The following is a 22,491-nucleotide window of genomic DNA, read 5'->3' as shown; positions in this document are numbered from 1 at the left end:
TATCGTAACTTTGTAATTGAGCACTATCTTTAATAGCTATGAATTATTTGGAACACTTGAGCTTTTAGCTTTTTTTAGTTACTACATGTTCAAAATCTCAGAGGAAATCTGGAAATCACTGAAGGACTCACAATACCCTTTCAAAGAAACACCTGATATTATTTTCATTCATTGAAAGCATGATTTTGATTCTGGGAAACAAAAAAAAATGCAGCTATTTATGTAAATATATTTCCTGTAGTAATTATTCTGTAGCTTATTAACTTAGCAGAAATATGAAAAAAATCATATGCTGCAACATTGAAACATTTAATTTGAGAAGTAAGACATTTCTCTTCCTACAGCAATACACTGAAATCCCTGTGGTTGCTATACCTTCTTAGAATGTAGTGAGTTTGTTTTAATCCTGATTTTCCCTATATGTCTTTTTTTAAACATCAGCACTACTTAAAAAACCCAGTGCAGTTGAAACCGGCATTTGAAGGCATTTTGAACTGAGTTAGAAAAATAAGCAATGCCATTTTAGATGCTATATTTCCCATAAGATTCTGTTTGTCCTCATGTATTTGAATCTTTTTTTCTTAATGTTAATAGTTTTGCCCCCTGATGCTACCAAAAGGCCATCAAGATGACACTGGAAGAGATAAGAAAAGTCACACTGACTGTGTATAGTGTCCTGTCAAATAAGTAAAGAAACTTTATTCCACATTCATTGCTCCTTCCCTCCCTCCCCATTTCTTTCACTGCAAGCTTTCTGCTCAAAGAGAATACACCAAGCTTTTCCGAGCAGTAGCTGACGGTGAATCTTTCCCATCAGGCTTCATGCTATCATATTGCAAACCCATAGACCTAAAAGATCCTAGTTTTAGAAAGTCTCCAACTTAAAAACAAAGGAGGTATCACAGTGTGACAATCTTGGCAGAGCACTGATTCCACAGAAGAGAATGGATGCCTTGGCAGAACTGAATGCTTCATTCAGCCCCTGAAATCTTCCCTTCCTCCATGCTAATAAAGCTTATTTTTTTTCCACCCATTCCCCTTGCATGTGGGACCATCTAACGAAAGAATTGAAAGAAGGAAATCAACTTGTCTCCATGGGGTATGGAATCTAGGTCCCACCCTTTTAAAAAGAAGCATGACAACTCAACAGAGAAGTAAAACTTCAGTATTTATCTCTGTACAAATTGTGTTATGAAAAGCAATTAAGATTTCACCTTTCTGATATAAAAATGGTCCAATAGAAAATGACCTTGAATTTCTGCCTTGAAACTCTTCAAAATCCTATTCCTAAAGATTTTCAAGGGGCTGAAGTTCCACAAAAGAGAACTTGTAATCTAATACAGATCATTTAAATTTAGCTGTGATTGTATTGGCCTTTCAAAGCCTCTGTGTTCTCTTGCAACTCCATCTTAGGAGAAGGACCAATGTCAAACCAATGCTGTAAGGTGGGGCTTTTTTGAGATTAAGCTCTAACCATGGCATAGTAGGTCAAAGTAGATATTGCCAAGCTTGTGAAAATCAATACAGAAGCAAATCTACAGAATGTACTTTTAACCACGTATTTAGTATCTTTATTTTTACTTCCATAGTTCTTTTCCATAAGGATGATGCAACAGCTCCACTAGCAATTTAAATAGGCAAAATCAGAGGTCATTTTCTAAGTTCTTTACCCAAGCAATACGTTTGAAATTAATGAGAGGTCACTGAATTAAAGCCCAGCTGCAGGATTTGTATCTTCCATTAAAAGGCCTCCTGCCTGCTTACAAGTCACATTGCACAGTATTCCTCTTTGAGATTTGGCTGCAGTAAAATTAAACATCAGTCAAAATGGATTTAATGATTTAATTTTTTTAATAGATTACTTGCAAACTTTAACAACATTGGTGCAATACTTTCAGACTGAGCAATTCAAAGGAGCCTAAGGGAGGAAGGCAAGCATATTTCACTGAAATGGATAAAATGTCAGCTGCAATAAATGCATGTGTTTGCATATAATATTCTATTTATAGCTATTATCAAGAAATACAGCATGTAATATTTCTGACAGACCTTCATGGAAGTACTTTATTCACTCAGCCTGCAAGCATCTATGAAAGCATTATCATCTTTTCCAAACTTTACTACTTCTAGTGTTGCAGCCCCAGATTCTGACCTGGAAACCTTTATTGAATGGAATATGTTAGCAGAACACATAGGAGACTATGTACATATTTCTCATTGTCATGAAGTGATGATAAAGCTTAAGGACACAAAGTGATTTATTATTCCTGCAGAAGCAAAGAATGAGATACCTCCAAAAGCCTAAAGAGAAAGTCAGAAGGGGATTCTGATTTAACCGAAGACAGTAGATTGGAAACTCCCGTATCTATTCCTAGATCAGCTGAGAACCGGAGACGACCAACAGAGAAAAAAAAAAGCTCTGTCCTTTTACACACATCTTATTTTTCAGAGGGTTAATTGGTAAGGAATTACAGTTATTAAGACTTCAGGGCCCTTGGGTCTTGAAACTCATGAATATGACATCAGTCCGGTAAAATAAATTATTTACCTCATCAGACATTCCAGAGTGGCAAAATCGTTGAATCATTTGGAATAGATCACTGCTCATCAAAAGACCTACACCTTTCTAGTATCAATAAAAGAGAAAAGGAGGGAGAGAAGGAACAGCTATAAATATGACAAGAAGCTAAATCAGAACTGAAATGTTAAGAAAAATATGGAAGCAGTAGAAAATACTAGATTGCAAGAAGGCCAGAAAATGATATTAAGAATATCAAGTCACGTTTTATACCTAAAAAAGTGTATAGCAGATTAATTATAATTCCTTGTTGTTTACACCATCAACTATGTTGAATAAGAAACAAAATGGCAGCTCAAACTAAAGCACATGGATGCCTGCTGGGAGTTTGCAATGCAAGAATATGCCAATATGACCAGCTCAAGCAGCACTGGGGCAGGAAGGCCCTGCTTGACCCAAGGTCATTTCAGTTACTATCTGTCTTGGCGGAACCAGTCCTGATCCAGCTACCAATCCGCTCTGTGCTAGATTTCATCCTACATCACGCGCTAAACAGGAAATGCTTCTCGTATTTTCTTTGATGAAAGATACCTACTGTTATATTTCACAAGCTAAATTCAAGCCACTTGAACTCTGAACACCAAAACAGTAACATCAAAACAACTTATTCCTGTGTACAATTTGAATAAAAAAGCAAAATAAACCTTTAAAATCCTATCTAAATCATTGGATTAGATTAAGACTATTTAGCATCATTACTGCTTAGCATAACTTAATATAGCTTTAAATTATAACAGGATAAAGTAAAAAAAATAGTAGATCCAAAAATTTGTACCCCAGGCTGGTTGCACTCTTAATTAATGATATGCTACTGTTAAAATACCCAGGTAAATGTAGTACTGTTTTTCACTAAAGTCAGCATTAATGCAGAAAGCTGCACATTAACCATAATATCTTTCTAAATGACTAGCCACAACTATATGTCTTCGCTGTGTATATACTGCATTATTTTAAACAAAACAAAAGTCATCCATAGCCTACATTTTCAGCAAATGCTTTAAATAATCAAAACCTGACAAGGGTTATATTATGCATGGTAACAGGGCTTTCTTCAACTTTTACTCATCAAGGAATAAAAATCATGCTTATTTAAACATCGTTGATGTTATGAGGTTCATGTCACAGAATCTCTTAATAATGTGAACAAGGGCATTTATTGTAACTACATCAATATCCCTTTCTGTTGTTGGGATCTTTTTTTTAAGCTGAATATAAACTTTCATCTAAATTCATTGCTAAGGAATAAAGCAATGTATTATCAGTGCCCCAGAGATTAATCTTGAAACAGTTGTGTATTCCTGGGCCACAAAATAAATACATTTAGAGGCACTAACAGATTTTATTTTTATTTTGTTCCTTTCTCTGCAACATGGATCAGTAAAGACAAAAGCTAAGTGATTTAGGCGGAAACCTATGTAAAAATTAAAGCAGAAGGCATGAAAAAGGTTTTTAGTTAATTCTTCATTTCAGAGGTGCTAAAACTATGATTTTATTAGATGTTATTAGTAAAGTTGGCTGTAGCAACGTTTACATGGATTTAAAAAACAGTTCAGAATGAGAACAAAATTGAGTTATAGTACAATCAGATTCTTATAGTGGTAAGGAGGGTAACACACAACGTGTTGCTATTTCTATAACTTCTGATTAGAGCCAAAAATAAAGACTCAAGGAAGGTGAAGGCCTTGAAAAGTCTTTCCCTTCAAATGTAAATGCTATTGCCTTCTTAATTACAGTACTAATTAAAAACACTGGGGGGAGAGAAGTAAAGAGAAAAGGAAAGCAGAGGATGTCATATGCTCTTACTGGATTTAATTTAGTGCTTTATAGACAAATGTTTTCAAGAAAGTATCTGAGAATTATTTATTGTAAAAGCCTCAACTGTTGGGTATGTTGCTTTTTGTTAACATTCTTGTGGATGTCTGAAACGATAAAACCTTCAATCTGAAAAACTGTTTTGGTTGTAGTCTTGAGTCTTTCCTGTAATGGTATATATTAAATCTTGTACGTTGTAAATGGTATATATCAAATCACGTGCAGGCTAAAGTTTTAAAGGTGCAAATAGCAGAAGGGGCTCTGTGACATTGGGTATATCTTGTCCGGAGTTAAGGCAGTGGCTCAAGAAGCTCCATCATACACTTATCAGACACAGACAATGACAATTCTCCATCCTTGTCTAAACACAGTTCAGGATTCCCTTAAAGCAATTGGTGAGTCAGGGGCCATTTCAAATAAAATCAAACATGATACTTAAATTTGAAGACTGTTGCTGTAGGGCATGCAACTCTTTATTTCTTCTCTTACATTTTAGAATTTTATCAAAACAAGGTGGCATTCCATCAATTTGATGCACAGGACTCAATTGGGGGTTGGACTAGATGACTTTTAAAGGTCCCTTCCAACCCAAACTATTCTGTGATTCTGTGAAGGGAGAAGAGGTGGATGAGAGCAGAATACCCAATAATAAAAGTACTACTCTTTCAACATCTAACTTCAAGTATTTTTTTAAATCAGAAAAAAAAAATCTGGGAAACGTAAATGCTGCCGTAGAAGGTGTTTCAGACTGACTTTTGTAATTTACTACATAAGCTACACCTCCCTTTTCCAGACCAGATTTATTAACACCATTACATGTGGACAAGCTGTATCTCTTTTGCTCATTTCTTCAACAGTATTAACATGGACTGGACAGAGAAAATGAGAAAGATTTTTGCAAAAGCTTTTCATATATGAAGTCACTTATGCCCCGACGTTTATATATCCCTAGGAAGGAATATGCAATAAGTTATGATGTAATATATTTAGTAGTCTAGGATAGAAAGTGGAGGTGATGATTGCTTTGAATTATTAATAGGGTCTTCTGTTCTCATCAGCAACTTGCAATGATTATTTCCTCCTAACAGCTACATTTATCAATTTACATACACTACATTTCATTGACAAATTATTTGGCCATGAACTTCCAAAGATCTGCCAGAGCTTTCTGTTAATCAACTAGAAGGGGAAAATTGGATAGCTGAACTACAAAACACTGATTATAATTGGATCAGTTGTATGAGTGTAATAAAGAAAATTCTTTTAATGTTCTATATCTACTAGTCTAGCATTTTGACTAAAAGTGACGCAATATAGACTAATGCTTCCAGATCGACACTGTTGAAATGCTGTTATTGTATTAGGTTGAAGTGGTTGAAATGGGTTTAGATTAAAATACTACTTACAAACTGGGTTTTAGAATAAACACATTTCATAATGAGTAATATAAAAGTAAAAAGGAATTATTAACTTCATTATACCACCCCAACTATATATGCCTCAGCTTACAGAAGGGAAGGTGTTCCAGCATGGGCAACCACTTGCCTTTGGAGGGCAAGATCACGGGAGATATTGCAAGTACCGGGAGATAAATCCCAGGTGCAACACTAATTTATTGTGAAGATAACTGTGCACGTGTTATTCAGTAAACCCATAAACCTGAGCCAGGTTAATTAAGGACTAATGATGTCTCTCTTTTACACTGGGAGACTGGGGAAAAAGGGCAGTGACAGAAGGGGGAAAAGAAGAAAACCACAACTTTGGTGTGACTGTTGCTGCTGCATTCTCTATACGATCCTCAATACTATGAAAGGAAGACTGCAGCCTTCAGAGGGCCTAGGTGAGGGGGACACTCCCATCTGCCAGTGTTATCCTTCCCTTATGGCCCCACAGCCTCCTTGCTTTCAGCCAGCAAAGGTATCTTGCCAACGCTTCCGTCTTTGAATCCTTTCTTGCAGGGCCTGACCTAAAGCAGGGTTGTTTCTCCCAGGTTTTAATCAGACACCTCAGAGGAAAAGTGATTACCACTGTGATTAGTGGTCCTCCATCCCAGTGGTCTCCAAAGTGGGGTGCACACATGCCAGGCATTGCACAAGTCACTGGAGTGCAGGAAGAAAATTTTGTTGTACCATTAATACATAAAAGAAAATAAAAAATAATATTTCTCTCATTTTTATCTCATCCTTTTTAAATTTCTGATTTTGTTTATGTTTGATAAGGTTCATAATATATTAGTACAGTAGGACATGTATATTATCTATAAATAAATAAATATCCATATATTGCAGGTGTATGCTCAAAAATGTTTTACTGATAGGGGTGCACGATCAAAAAAGTTTGGAGAGCACTGCTCTAACCCAGCAGGGAGGCTGGTGCAGAAACACTGGCCAGAATCAACAGAACCTGCTACCAAGTTAGTCCTCTTGAAACTGATGTCTGATTTTTGGAGGGAGGAATGCCATTCCTGTGAAGCTAGCTGAAGCCCCCACTGAAGCTAGAACATTTCTACCAAATATTGGGGACCTGTATTTTTTTCTTTTTTCTGATAAAGCTTTGAAGAAAGTATTTTTATCTAAGCTAAAGACATTCCTTTCATGGTAGTCACTGGCTCCTGTTAGCCATTCATGAACACAGTCAAAAAAACCAGTAGCTATATTGGGAACCATTAAGGTAACTTTCACAGGATATTCGAAATTGGGCAAACGGCACACTGTACTCAGTTTGATGCTAATCCTATTGTAACTATATTCACAGCCATCTGTGTGATAACATTTATGGTGAAGACTTTCAAAATAAAATGCAGAAGGAAGATTTAAATGAAAACAAAATACAACTATTTAATCTTCATCTAGTTGTTTCAAGATAGCAGAGCAGATATAAATGTAAAAGTTGTACTATATCTTCCTTCTCTATACCTGGGGAGTTGGGGGATATTGCTCTACAGAGAGTGAAGAAGCAGAGAGCTTGTGTGCAAGAGTCTTTTTTTTTTTTTCCATTCTTTGTTTGTGCAGTGTGAAGGAACAAGGTGAAAATAAAAGGGGTAGAGGAAAGCCAGAAGGAGGCAGAATATTTATTCACAATTAGCAGTGACTGAGACTACATCTACTATGAGCTGAATGCACAAGGGATTTAAAAGCCCCTTTAAGTTTAATGTATTAAAATCTATAAAATCTTCCTTAACTGCTGAAATGGCAACATGCCTAGAGAGCATATAACATTAGCCATTCAAAGTATGTTGCTATGCAATTGTGAGATGCCCATGGAAACAGAACTGTGTTCATTCATGCAATTCCTGGAATTCAACTAAATACATTAGTAATACTTCTTGTGCACTTTTGATATTTGATATACTCAAGTATCAAGGAATGCATAGCGCAGTTTCTCCTACAGAGCAATCACAGTTGTAGCAGCACCATTAAGATGTTTATGTCAGTCCCTCAGAAGCATACAGACAACACAAAGGAAAATCAGGACCAATTCCTGTGCAAATTATCACATATGAACACGGAGAGATTACCTAGTAATTAAGAGTAATAGCACTGTTAATTTCTAAAGTAAGGGAAAAAAGACTGGAAAAAAACCTTTTCAAAGTGAATTTGTAAGTCTTAAATTTCCTGTATCAAACACTACAGCTAAATAGTGTTACTACAACAAAATGATTTTTTTTTCCAAGACAGATCATGGCAAGACACAGGATCCACTTTCAATGTGACAGCAGAAATTACTACTGTTGAGAGGAGTGTACTTTTAAAAGCCATGACCGATGAGAAGCCTATAACTTCCAACAATGCATTTCTATTAAACATCTTGAGTTTCTTAAAAGACTGCACTGGAAAACAGCTATGTTTTTATTAAAACCAAGAAAGCCAGCTTAATGCAAAAGTAACTTAGTCATTTGCTAGGGACAGATAAACTAGCCTGGGTGAGGTTTTGGCAGGAAGCATTAGTAACTGTTCCCATACCTGCACTTGGTGAAAGGTGATCAGGACTTGCCAAAGCAAGGAAGTGCTGAGAGCAGGAGGTAAGGGCTTTATTTTGGCAAACTGCAGTATTTAGTGAGTTAGGTGGAATATAAACTTAGGCAATGGAGAAGAAAGGTATCAAAAGAGAGAGAATGCTCAAGACAGAAGTCAAGGTCACCTACACAAGCTCAGATGGTGCGAAGCAGAAGGTAGGGGTGGTGAAGGGAGAGAAAACACTATGCCCAATTGCAATATTTCTCTGAAACTCAACACAAAATTGACATTGTTTCCTCAAGAACAGCAACAAGATAGGCTTTGTCTTCACCCGTGGAACAAAAAAAAATTAGTTTGTCTGGAGTTCTGAGAAGCCTTCAGCTGGCTGCATTTTGACTTACTCCTTGTAGAAATGCATTGTTACACAACTTCTGTTTCATGACCATTTCATTGCTAAACTGCTCTGGGGATAAATCATGTTTGTGTGGAGGGACACTGTTGTCTACAGGACCAATGGAGTTTCATAACTTGAAAAATGTGCATCAGGAAAAGAACTATCTATCTGCTTATAATAGCTGAAGGCAATCCAGTGGAATTGTATCAACTTCTGCTGCCTAATTCTGTTGTTGTAAAGATTCATTTGAATCCCTGTCAGGTATTCTCTGCTTCTCATTTCTCTGTACAGCCTTCCAGATATGCAGGGATCCTAATAACCAGATCAGGAACTGACATACAGATGTGACGACTACTCATAGCAGCAAATGAAGCCAGTAAGATCTCTTCAGCAATGAGTCCTAGATTCTCAGACTGAGTAGCCAGGATAAATAGGTATTTTCAGCTTTTGTCTTTGGTCCTCCAACTGTAAGCAGGGCATAATACGGTTCCCTAACTCCTCTGCCATATCCTGTCCTGCTCTTCTCTAGACTCTGCCCCCATTTCGTTTTCCTCATCCTGCTTCATCCCACTCTTCATTTCTCAGACCCTCTGATTCTGGTGTGTGACCATTAAATACAAATCTTCACTTTATAGACTGAATCTGCGTTCTTCCAGATGCCTCATCCACATTTTGAAAAAAGGTTCCTCCTTCCCAACTTTTCCCCCCATACGCGCATGTAACTGGGATGTAAAATGCACCTGGAGGTCTGCTTCTTGACCTCTTGCCATTGGATTCGGAAGGACCCCTCCTTACCCTGACAACACAGAGGGAAGGATGGGATAACACTGAAGAGACTTCCCTTCCAGCTCCAGTATTCTGCCCCATCGTACACCAAATTAGGTAGACGGCAACAAGCACTGTGGGAAAACGGGGATTTATCTCTGTAACTCTGTGCAAAGGTACATTTAGTTCCTCTGTTAATAGCAAGGCCTTTTGGTGCAAATCTATAACAACGATGATGATTAGTTGAAATTCCCTTCAAAACCTCAGAATGTGCATCTTGAGAAATATTCAACCTGGAAGGGGTACCTTGGCAAAATAAGGAACAACTAAAATCTTGGTTTAAATACAGACCAGCAGGCAACATTAATGACAGACACTACTACAGTCTCTGTCCGTGATTCCTCAGAACTGACTCCTTGAAGCTCCTTGGATACCTTACTTCTGTCTCAGTGTTTGATGTCAATTGCCCATGGCCATTAAATACTGTCACATGTTACAGAATTTGTTCTCAGCCGTAAACTAGCTACTTCTAAGATACCACAAAATAGTATCTAGTACCTTTGACCCACAAGCGATAAGCACTAAAAATGAACTTTCCTCGACAAGTTTTATCAAACTTTCCTGCAAACACTCTAAATTCAAGAACTTTATAATAGCAAGGCACTTTCCCTCAGCATTATCCTCAATCTAGTCTTCCTCCAAACCTATCCAAAAACATTTCAACATCTGGTAAGTAAGGATGGGGACAAAAAGAATGTTGTCAAATCATTAAAGCAGAGCCCAGCAAGGTATCATAAAAAGGAGACCTAGAAGGGCTGTAGAGAAATAGTCTTGTCACTCGTGTCCACATGTCCTTAAGCTTCAAATGATAGTTTTTACAGTCTCCTTAGGCAATCTATTACAGTGCGTATCCGTCCTTAATGGTAAACTGTATTGCTCTAATTTTTCAACAAATGCCTTGTCAAAAGTAGTCTGAATACAGAACCTCATTCTGTAAGACATAACCAAGTTTTACATTAACAACAATGTATTTCCTAAGATCTGTATTTCCATGTTTATTTCAAATTAGTGTAATATTCAAGTGTCAGGCTTGCAATAACACATTTAAATCGTGAATGCAATAATGGAAAGAGTTTTCCGATATCTTAGTATCATGCCAGAAGTGCACTAAGGTAATGAATACGCTATTAAGTACAGTCTTCATTGGCTTACATATCCGTAAATGTTGGTATGTAAAGTACCTGCTGTTTTTTCTGTTGTTGTCACTCTGCTTTTTTGTGGTTTTGTTTTTTCTTTTTCCTGGTATTAGTTAAACAGAAGAAATAATGAAAGACTCAAGCTAACTAAGAGAGAATCTAAGTGACACCTGGCAGCCCCAGATAAGGCTTTCAGCCTTTAAGAACCTTTCGTAGGGCACTAGAGAGAAAAATATCTATATCCTTATCATCATAGCTTCTCTGCAGTAACTTTGATGAGATTAAAATAAAATCTGATACCTTAATTTCATAAACATGCCAGTGTTATGAGTTTGGCAATGCTAAATATTACTGTGTTACTGCTCTCATGGAGGTGCTATCTCAGGAGGGTACTTGGCAAGCAGAAGAACAGGGAGAGCATCTGTGGAGGGGGTGTTTTAAAAGTCTTGTTGGAGTTGGTGCCTTCAGAGACATATCTATCTAGGAATGATACGACCCATAATACTATTGTAAAAGATATGGATGTACTGTAAAATAGAAAATTACACCAGACCTGATTGCTTGGACATTTGCTGGAAATTTGCCTTTCAGCAACAGAAGCTTATCTGCTGCAAAACTGGTTAGTTCCCTGTAGAGGATCAACAGGACTAGTCTGTTTTCTTGATGTGCCTCATTGTGGAGAACCATCGCAAAGCCCCCACAAATATTATATTAATGGAAATACAAAAAAAGTTGCACAAGCTTTTACTTTATCTCATTTTCTCGCTTTTGTACCAACTTCTCTATTTTTTTTAACTGTTTCCCTAAATACTGGACTTTCATACAGTGAGTACAGACAGGCTCAAACTTAGTCTTGTATCAGGTTGCTCTGAATGATCAGATCATAAGTCTGGTATTTTAATCCAATACACTGTCAATCTGCACAATATAATTAACTAATCACATTATTAATATGAATTGTACCAACCGTTCCAATTACAATTTATTTCCTATAATGAACATTTTCTTCAAATCTCCCTTTTTTGGTAGTGGTCTCAAACTAATTTATTGACCAAGTCTAATAGGATACAGAGTTCATCACCTTTCAGGTGTCTAAATCTCATAGCCAAAAGATCAAGAGATAGTACAAGGCAAAATAGGAATATTGAAAATACTAACCTCAGTATTTCCCTAATCATTTTCTCTTACTTCTAAAACATATTCCCTGACCCGTACACTCTTTCATGTGGTGGTACGCATGAAGCCAGCAACATCAACTATTGATGTCAAACTGGCATAAGAAATTAGGCTTAGCCTTCAAATGTACTGCTGTTAAACATTTCTGAATTGTTACAGGATCCCAAACTAGTCAAAACTTTGGGATGGATGTACATAGATCTTCTTCAAAGACAACTGAAAGGCTTTACACAACTCCCATTTTCCCACACAACTTTTATTACAGTAGAAAACAGAATCTTAACATTCATTCAGAAAATCATCAGAAAAATACACACACACCCTCCTCCAGGCAACTAAAAGCTTATATCCCACTCTTCTTTAGCCCATGTGTCTTCATAGCTGGGTCCTTGCTTTGTCACTTGGTCTTAGCCAACTGAAGAATGTTTTGAGTTGATGCAAGTCTAGACAGTCGCACTTGGCCCCTAGAAATTTCATTCCATTACTCTGAGGTTTGGCTGGCTGCTCCCTGACATTCACTGCAGACTGTGTATGAACTTATATATATTGCTGGTCTGTGTACAAACTGGAGATAGCTTTTGATTGTAACTCCTTTACCTGCTGTACCCTGAATTCTCTGACATCTTCCCTTCTTAACTAAGTTTAGTTGTTCCTCAGGAGTGGAGCAACCTGTGCATCTTTTTAAAGGGTTCCACCTGACTTGGTCACTTACAGCAAGATAAAAACATTGTGAGAGAATGGGAAAAAAACCCAAAACAACAAAAACCCCCCACAAAACGCTGTCTTACCACAGCTAAATATTCAGACTTGTAGAATTTGTGAGGAGTGTTTTCAGAAACTCACATTTTCAAAAACCTGCTTGCTTTTATTGCCATTTTTTATTTTATTTCAGCAAAACTTTTTTATTAATTCAGTTGACAAAAGTTCGTCCAAGCATGCCATGTTAAGCTTTACACAATCCACAATGAAGATGAGCAACAGTGTGTGACAAAACTTTTAAGCTTATTCAGATGCTGAACTACTGAGCAAACACACATTCCTGAATGAGATGAATTTCTGAGCTACAGCATTTGCTGTCAAAAGTTTAGTTAAAATCTCCTCTGTCCACTGGTGAAATGCCAATCTTCTTAAGGAATATAACTTTTAAAAATCTGACTACATTTCTTGACTGTAGTGACTATTAATACCATGTTATTGGCTTATGTTTAAAAAAGCAAGTAAAAAATTACACTTGGCATTTTCATAAGTAATGATAAAATATTGATCCTTTTTATTTCTGCTCTGAAATAATTCTTGTGCACTTTTTCTTTTTAAAAGTTAACTTTCTAATATACATTTAATTAAAAGGGGTTTTTTCTTTTTGTTTTAAATTTAGAAGCTTCCTAGCAGCCCTTGGAGACATCACTGTAACCAAAGCAATGTGAAAAAGTTTAACACGTTTAACTGATAACATGTTGAGTTGATGAAGAACCGCAATGCAGGCAAAACAGTTTTCCAATAATGATGGTGTATAAATTTTACTTGAAAGTTGCATTATTTTCTAAACGTGACTGTTGATCAAACTCTTTGCATACAAACAACTGTTCCACTCTCATAATATAACAGAAACATGTATTTTTCTTTCGGCTCAGGTTTTGCTCTGGAGTCCACACTAACCATCTATTTTTCAACTTTGTTTTTTTAATATCTACATTCACAGGCAAAAGCAAACCATACGTTCATTAGTTTAGAGAGGTTTTTTTAAAATACTTGAAGAATCTGATGTAAAAAAAATATATAGAATTCTAATACAACTATTTTCCTAGTATTTATGTGGAAATAATAACAAAAGGCACCAAAAGACTTAAGTGGGAATGGGAAGTCATGTTTTTAGTATCTCCAAGGATGGAAACTCTACAATCTCTCAGTGCAACCTGTTCCAGTGTTTAACCAAACTCATGGTGAAAAATGTTCTCCTTACATCTGCTCAGAATTTTCCATGTTCCAACTTGTGTCTGTCACCTCTCCTTCTACCACAATGCACCTCTGAGAACAGTCTCACTCTGTCTTCTCTATGGCCTCCCATTACCTGGGTGTAGACAGAAGACCCCTCCTGACCCTTCTCTTCTTATGGCTAAAACCTCTTTTTCCCTCAGCCTCTTCTCATACACCGTGGGCTCTCTAGTCTCCAACCTTCTTGGCAGCCCTGCACTGAACTCGCTCCAGCATGCTAACGTCTTTATCATACTCAAAACTGGATATGGTACTCAAGATGTAGCCTCATGAGTTTCAAATAGCAGGGAGGAATCACTTGCCTTGATCTGCTGGCTACACTTTTGCTACTGCAGCCCAGGATGCAGCTGGCCGCCTTTACTGCAAGGACACACTGCTGACTCCGGTTCAGTTTGTTGTTGAAGAGGTCCTGCAGGTCTTTTTCTGTAAAGCTGTTTTCTATCTAGACGGCCCCTGGCTGGGTTGTCACATGGGGTTATTCCACCCTTGATGCAGGAATTTGCATTTGCTTTCGTTTATAAATTTCAACTTTGTAAGGTGCCACTCAGACCATTTCTCCAACCTGTGCAGGTCTCGGCTGTAGCAGCCTCACCTCTACAGGCCTACTGGATTTGCCAACCTCTAATATTAAATATCTACAAAGACTGTTATATATACTTCTACAATAAGTAGCCTAAATTAGATCTAACACCCACAGCTGTACAGGAAAACTTTATAACTGCAGTTTTATTTACTTGACCAACACAGTGGAAATTGTCTACCTGTCACAGTGCATTTCAACTCTCTTTTCAGTGTTCTTGAAATGAAGGATCTTACAGGCTTATCAGACTTGCTGGATGTTTTTTCAGGGAATTTGCAAAAATTGTATCCTCCTAAGTAAAACATCAGTTTCCCCAGCAATAAGGTGTGAATAACATATGCATCTCCAAGAGAGAGAACTACATTGAATAAAGCATATACAAAGCAGGTAAGCTTTCCATGCAATTCAGTAAATTAGATTCTACTTGTGCTACATGTAAAATACAGAAACTTTAGCATGTTGCTTAGGACACTCATGCACAAACACCAGTCTTTTCAGGAGACTTTCAATAGCAAATGGCAAATCACTTCTACTAATTTCAGAGGCGGGTTGAAATTCAGTTGAGAAAAATTCTATTGCCTGACCAATTTGCAAAGTGTATGTTCAAAGACAGAGTAGGCTACGCTTGAGCTACACTCCTGAGTTCAAACAGTAAGGCTCCATCAAAAAGTAAGTAAACAAATACAAGTTGCTCACATAAAACAGTGATAAAGAATGTGAAACAGAAACTTACAGATTTACTAACAAGTAAGTACAGTTCTTCAATGAAGTCCAAAGGATATTTGTTTATGCAAAGACATAGCTTCCATGTATGTTACATGTGTATGCATGCAATCTATTTTCTTGCTTGTTGAGTCTTTCCATTCTGTGGCACTATTTTGTCTGAAGTCTTTCAAAAGAAAACATGAAAATGTGTAGCTGAGTCTTCAAAGTGCCTCAGAGATTTTGTTTTCATCTCTGGAAGGAAAAAAAAACCACTCTCGCTTTCATCAGCTTCTGTTTTGAGGAACTACATGATGTGGTCATGGGAAATTCAGAAATTTGAAATACATTAATATATGCTTAAAATTATCAGAGACTGAAGACCTCAAAGATATACAGGCATCTAATTGCCCTCCGTAAAAAAGAGCGTGACAGACTGATGGATCTGGCCTAGAAGGAATAAGCACCTCAGCCAGAGGAATGGAGCAGTATAGAACATGACTTGGCTCCTTATGCAATGCGTGATGAAATTTAATACTCAGCAGGCTGAATAATGAACTGCTCAGAATTTGCCAACAGGGAAACACTGTGGCATGTAAGAGTTGCTAAGTTTTGTCCTACTTCATGGTCTAAGCATTTTATTCAGCTTTATCAGAAGCCATTGATTCCCTCTTTGATTCACAGCCAAGAACCTCTTCCTGAAGAAAAGGCACTCAAGTCCTTTTGGTACAATTCCTAGTGAATACAGTCCCCTAACCCTCTAAAAAATGACTACCGATCAAGGATATGACAAAGCAAATTTACTTTGGGTATTTTGATGGGGCCCAGCTGCAAGATAGGTAGGCACAGAAATGATGAACACTATTAAAGCTGTGGTGTTTTCCTCGCATGCCCAAAATCAATTCTTCACGGTTAGCGAATGGTCCTGTGGAAAAACTGAGCATTTGTGTCCCTTCAGTTGAGCAAGACTTGTTGCAATCAGAGCTTTGGACAGAGCAGTCAGTTCTGGCTAACCCAATCTCTTCCGAACAAACTGGCACATCTACAGGCAACCTACAGTACAGAGGCATCACAGAAACTACAAATGCCAAATTCCTTCCTGGCTACTTAGACCTGCCTCTCACCAGGCTTGATCAATCTGAGCTATGGAGCTATACCAGTGTAAGATACAGCGATTCCCGTTATGGATCTAGGCTGCATAATTCTGTGCAGACTTGTGTTGTGCTGTGCAAATTCACCTCACGTTACTTTCTGGATCCTGATTTCTGTGACAAGAAAAGGTTATATAGGAAGTCCTTAAGGACTAAAAATTAAGCCACATGGAGCTTCACAGTACAGCTAGATACACAACTCCTTATGGGCCAAGCGTCACATATGCAAGATGAGTACAAAAGCAAAACTGAAGCCAGAAATAACAGCCCTTTAGCATGTTCCTAAAAACCTGGTTTCAAGGGCACAATCTTAAGGCATACAGGAAGACTCCATAAAACTACCATCCCAAGGAGGTAACGCTGAGATCAATTTTCCTGGTATCTCCACAGTGAAGGGCACTATAAGTACTTGTTATGTGGATCTGCCATTGTTTTAAGATGTTAGAGCAAGACATGGCAGAAAACACCTCCATAAGCTGCTTTAGCCTGACTAAAATTGCAAATATGGATAGCTGCTCCATGTACTAGTGTTAGATACTTGGTTACTAACAGACATAGGTAAGAAATATTAAGAAGAAAAGGTCCTTTTAGATAGTTTGAGTGAATTATTTTAAAGTGGCAAAAAAACCCCACCCTAACTTCCCAATATTAAAATATGCTGATTACAATCAGTCCAGTTTGATTATTCCTTGATAAGGAAAAGCATCTGAATAATAAACCTAGGTGTCATCAGAGAATGGTGACATCACTGAAGGATGTATATTCACTTCTACTGGAGACTTACAGGTAGGATTTCACTTTGAATAATGACAATATTTAAAATAAATGCAATTGATTTAAAGGTTGTTTTAAAAAGCTCTTTACCAATAAAAGCTTAGTAATAACAGCTATAAGTTCTTATTTTAATTTGTGTTCTGCCAGAAAAGCATGTTTAAAACAATTAATTAATTATTCAGTAGCTGAATAAAATCAAGATGGCAAAATCTTCAAATTACCCTGTATCAGTAAGAAACTTATTTTTAAAGTATTTACTATTTGCCACGAGATTAATTGCCTTGTTTTAAAGCAGGTATGTCTAAAAAGCTTAGCTTCACAGGGGGTCATATCTAAGGAAAAAAAGTATTTTTAAGCAAGCCTATTCTGCCCCCACAGACACCAAAAGACTTTAAGAAGTTAGATATTTTTTTTCCTTAACAGATATTATTCTACGACATAATTCTTTATCTTCCAAGTCTTTGTCTCACTATACCATGTCAAAGGAACATTCCCAAATCTGGATGAGCACTGGAAAGCCAGCACAGCAGCCAGACTGATATTTGACTTCACTTAATATTTGTGTTAGTTCTACCCCCTCCTATAATCATTTAGTATTTTTAAAACTAATGGAAAATTAAAGCTCATTTAATATGTATGGGAGAAACAATGACTCAACACAAACAATATTAGATTATTATTGATTTCCTTTTTAAACCACTTGCCAAGTCTAAGAATAGCTATCTAATTGTAAGCTTTCGATGTTGCCCTCTGGACAACAGTATTTCAAGCATTTCTTAAAATGTTTTTAGTTGAAATGCTAGAAATTTTAAACTCTTATATGTAAAACATTTCTGGGACAAATTACAGATGTCAAAAATTTGCATGAAATCTCCTCAGTTATTCTAGGTACTAGTTTATTCCACAGAGAGACTAGTAGTCAAAATATTAAACTTCTCAAATAACTGGAGTCTCTTAAGAAAGAGCTGACTGACCTTGATACCACTGATGACTCAAAAGTATAACTTTACCAACAGGAAAGAAGTTCACCAAGAAAACATTTCCTTCCAAACAAAAAATTTCCCAACCTCCATATCACTAGCTGGAATAACCCTAAAATAATAGTATTATTCAAACATAGCTTAGTATTATTCAAACATAGTTCAGATAGCTTTTTTGAAATGCAGTCATACCATACTTAAAATTTAAAGTGCTGGGGGCGTGCACTTAAGGTGCAAATATAGTACAGTACTGCATTGCCAAATTTTACCTACTCTGTGCTTAAATAATTCTAAGCAATATAGTATCTCTAATGTTAATGTAAGTCTAGTTGGTGGGGAAGATTATACAGAATAAAGATTTTATGTTAGGGAGTTACTTCTCACTTGATTTATTAAGAAGGTTACATTTAACTCAATTTCATGTACAGCTTCTGCTGAATTAGTGAAAGATTCTTCTGACTTCTGCCGTTTTAATTGAACTGCTACATTCAGTATTTTTGTTGCATCTTTGGCATTCTACTGAATAATTATTTCCTACTTATCATGGAAAACAATCATTTTTTTTATTGAAGTGTAGTCTGAATTGCTTAAACTGAGGAAGAGATTCTTCCAGTAGTGATAGATATTTTTTGTAGTTTTTCTACTAGTATCACACAAAACTTGGCACTAAGCTTGGCATATCATACTTAATCTTATGTATTCAAAAGATATCACACTTAGTATTTCCACTGATAAAAACAGAAGATACGTCTATACAACATACTTCTTCCTTGATCCTTGAAACTCAAGTACTATCATCTTTCATTTATTAAGTTCACCTGAGAAAAAGAAACTAGCATCAAGAAGCTCAAAACTACAAAATCTTTACTTGCACCAAACTGACCAAGAGATCAGCTTCCTTTTGTTACAATTTCTTAAATAACCTCACCATCATCCAAACAATGTACCAGAACAATTTCTTAAATTGAAAAAAGCCATTGTTTAAAAAACCAGTATGACTCATATCTTATCATTACATTTTAATGTCAGGTCAGCAGCTTTAAGTAATTATCTCTAAAGCTTTTAATACCTTGAATGATGAAGTTACGATAAAACAGGTTCACAAAACTTATCAATACGTCTCTGCAAATACGAAGCTAAAAAGCTCTGGCTGAAAATTACAGCTGTATTGGTAGTGGAAACGGAGTTCTGCTGTTAATCCATTCAGACTACAGCAAATTAATGAATTACAAATATGACTACTATTTTGTTACTGGACAAACCAGATACCAAATTGCATGACATTAAATCTCTTATTGAAATTCTCTTTTCAAAAACCAGATCAAAATGCAAATTTTAAAACTCCACTAAAATCCCTGGTGTATAATTTTTTTTTACAAGAAGATGATCAATCTTGTTCTCAGTGGTAAATTGTAACTGTGACAAAATTCATTACATTACAAAGAAATTAACAATTCGTACATTACCTAATGCTGCTCATGCTTCCAGTTTCTGATCCAAGCTTACATCTCTCCAGCTGGCTAGCTACAATCTGACGTTCAGCCTCAAGTTCTCGAGTCAGTCTCTCAAACTGCAGTTCCTGAAAGAGTAAGTTAAATCATTTGTTTTGACTTCTCTTGAGATTAAGAAGGATTTTCAGTACATAAAATTATGATTTGTGCAAGAACTGTTAGTATAATATCTTACTGAAAAGCTTTTTTTTTTTTTTTTTTTTCCCATTTTTAAACACATGCGCAGTTCAAATTTTTGTGGTAATACCTACTCGTTCCTTCATTCACTCTAATGATGTAGAATGAGCCGGTTTATCAGGAACGGAATTTCTAAATACATTAATTTAGGCCTACGTCAAAATCATTCATAGTTCATGTACACCTCTTAGTAGCATACAAATGTGTTCTTAACAACCTGTTCTGAGTCTGATCATAAATGAGAACAATTTGTGTTTCTTAAAAAAAGATGCAAAGTTCTGCAGATGATCAGGCGGTGACAAAAGCTTTTACACTCAAAAAGACAACCATCACGGTACACGCTAGTGAAATAAACTAAATTCAAGGTGTGTGGTTATGGACTGAACGCAATTTAATTTCTGCATTTAATGATGTGCAGAAGGGAAACTCAAGTAGTTTTGGACAAAAAGCCTTGTCAAAAATCCTACCACTAATTGAATGTATTTCCTTTTATTCTGTCAAGGAAGCCAAACCAGTCCCACCAGGTAAGATTTATCCACAGAGCTTATAAATGTACTTCTAAAGAGTTTTTCTTTTTATACACAAGAGATTATTTTTTTAACTAAAATGAAAAAAAAAGAAGCAAAATCAATACAAGGAAAATCCCCACTATTCCTTAAAGAGCTACATTTCCCACATAGGGCAGCAGTAATTTTATCAAATACAAAATTGAAACACTTTTAGGGAATTATGTTTGTTGTAAATTTGCAAAATGTTGCTACCCTTTCATTTTGGTCATAGTTCCATTAAGTCATTTTCACAGGTACATAGAAACAGCTCTCTTGCCCCTTTTCTTTGGCTTTGTTGAAGGCTGAAGGAGAAATATTTTGAGAATCCACTTGTTAAATTATTCCTGTGTCCACACAAATGCACACATTATCTCTTTCTCCCTCTTTTCTTTCTTGAAAGACCTCCCCATAATGCAGAGGTATGGGAGAGAGTCCCTTGAATAACTCCCCAATGTCTTGCCTAGCAGAAAAACAGCACTGGAAATTATTTGGGTCATGACTTACATCCACAAAGTGCCACTGAAGAACTTGGTATTTGAGAGAAAGGAAGAAATGGTAGGAGTAGAGAGAAGGATTCAAAAGTCTTTGTCCTATCTGCTACCTAAAACCTCTGACCAAGAAAGCCAAGGGTAATGGAGGCATTAAACTTTTTCAAATCTCTGAAACGAGGCAAACTATAACTGAAATGGAAGAAGAAAATGGTTGTTCTACCTAATCCAGCTGGATCAGTCCTCTTTGTTTCTTTTGTTATTGGCATGGAATAACTTCTGTCCTGCACTACAAGTAAGGGGGGAAGTCCATGCAGGCTATGTACAGCATGAAATAGCCAGTGTATACTTAAATGGCCACAGACTATTTGACAGCCTACTTAATTCTGTATTCATTATTCCAAGCAAGATTATCCAGAGTACAAGAACACCATCAAGAGTCAGACTGATGTAAAGAGCAAAACATCACTGCTCACTAAATGTTAAGAGTGCATTAGTAATCATAGTTAACAATATTCTCTGCACGTTTTTGTAGCACTCAGAAATGTCTTTTTCATCGTTGTTTGTAGATAAGACTATTAAAAATCACCTAATAATAATCACCTCTTTCAGATATGCCTCAGATATGCCTCTACTTCACAGAGAGCATTTGTCTCTCACCTAGTAGAATCAATTCTCTGAAAAGCTGAAAAGACCGTTGATCAACATTCCAAGAGTTATTATTCAAATTCTGGCCTAAAATAATACCCTTACTGCAGAAAGGATAGTAACAGAAATATTACTAAAGTTTTGAAGAACGTAAAATCAAAGTGGTATAGTATTTGCTATGCCAGCACGCTTATATCAAAGCATGTAAGCAGTGAGAAACTTTGATAGTATAAAATACCCAACAAAACCAAACAGAGCATTAAGTTTACTTTCAAAATAAAAGTAAAAGCTTTAACAGCTATTCTGTTCCACTGCATTTTTTAACTTACTTGATTCTATCATGACAATGATAACAATGCACATTTTGACGCTTAGCATACATTTTCATCCAGCCAGCTTCACTTCCTGCCATCCCAGGTGAGGCAGGTCAGGCATGTTCTTTGCCATGGCCTGGCAGATGGCACTTTTTTAACCTGCCTAGTGAGAAGATGCAGCTGTCCTCATAACGCTACTAAGAGAACGTAAGAATCAAGGATTCAGGAGCTAATGCTCCTGACTATCCATGCTGCCATTTGCCTTTTCCCAGACAGACAAGTGTAGCTCATTGTGTCCTTTTACTCTAGTAGGGGTGCAACCAACCTCCCTCCAGCTCCCTTTCATCCATGCTATCCCAAGTCAACTAAATATAAAGTGCCCCCAAACCTATTTTATTGAAATACTTTAAAAGTAAATATTATTTTGCCTTTTTCTTTTCTTCTGCTATCTGGATTGTATATTTTCTCATATATTTTCTATGCTTTGTATTCCTTCAGTTAATCACTATGGCTAACTACTTTCCAGACACTTCTGCATTTTCCCAACTAACACCTTTATGTCATGATTACTTTCTCTACAGAACATTTTTTGCTCATGATTCTAGTCTCCAAAACATACTTTTCTACTCTTGACTGTCATTATCTTTCATTCCTACTTACTCCTTTCTGTTCTCTTCTGCATTCCATCTTTCTTTCATTTCCTAGCACACTTCGTGACTAATCCTCCACTAATCTCTTTCAGTCCTACT

At 36.5% G+C, this 22,491-nt stretch overlaps 1 protein-coding gene across 1 annotated transcript in view; it reads right to left on the bottom strand.

The window, feature by feature from the left end:
- The window catches only part of CTNND2 (catenin delta 2), a 566,347-nt gene that overhangs the window by 408,653 nt on the left and 135,203 nt on the right, over positions 1-22,491 (bottom strand). The window contains exon 2 of the mRNA XM_075495646.1: positions 19,523-19,635. Within this exon, the coding sequence (XP_075351761.1) occupies positions 19,523-19,635 (113 nt within the window). The remainder of the gene's footprint in view (positions 1-19,522; positions 19,636-22,491) is intronic.

This window comes from Mycteria americana, chromosome 2 (genome assembly GCF_035582795.1).
Source record: "Mycteria americana isolate JAX WOST 10 ecotype Jacksonville Zoo and Gardens chromosome 2, USCA_MyAme_1.0, whole genome shotgun sequence".
Taxonomy (NCBI): domain Eukaryota; kingdom Metazoa; phylum Chordata; class Aves; order Ciconiiformes; family Ciconiidae; genus Mycteria; species Mycteria americana.
The sequence above is the reverse complement of the archived record's forward strand: the minus strand, read 5'-3'. Positions and strand labels throughout refer to the sequence as shown.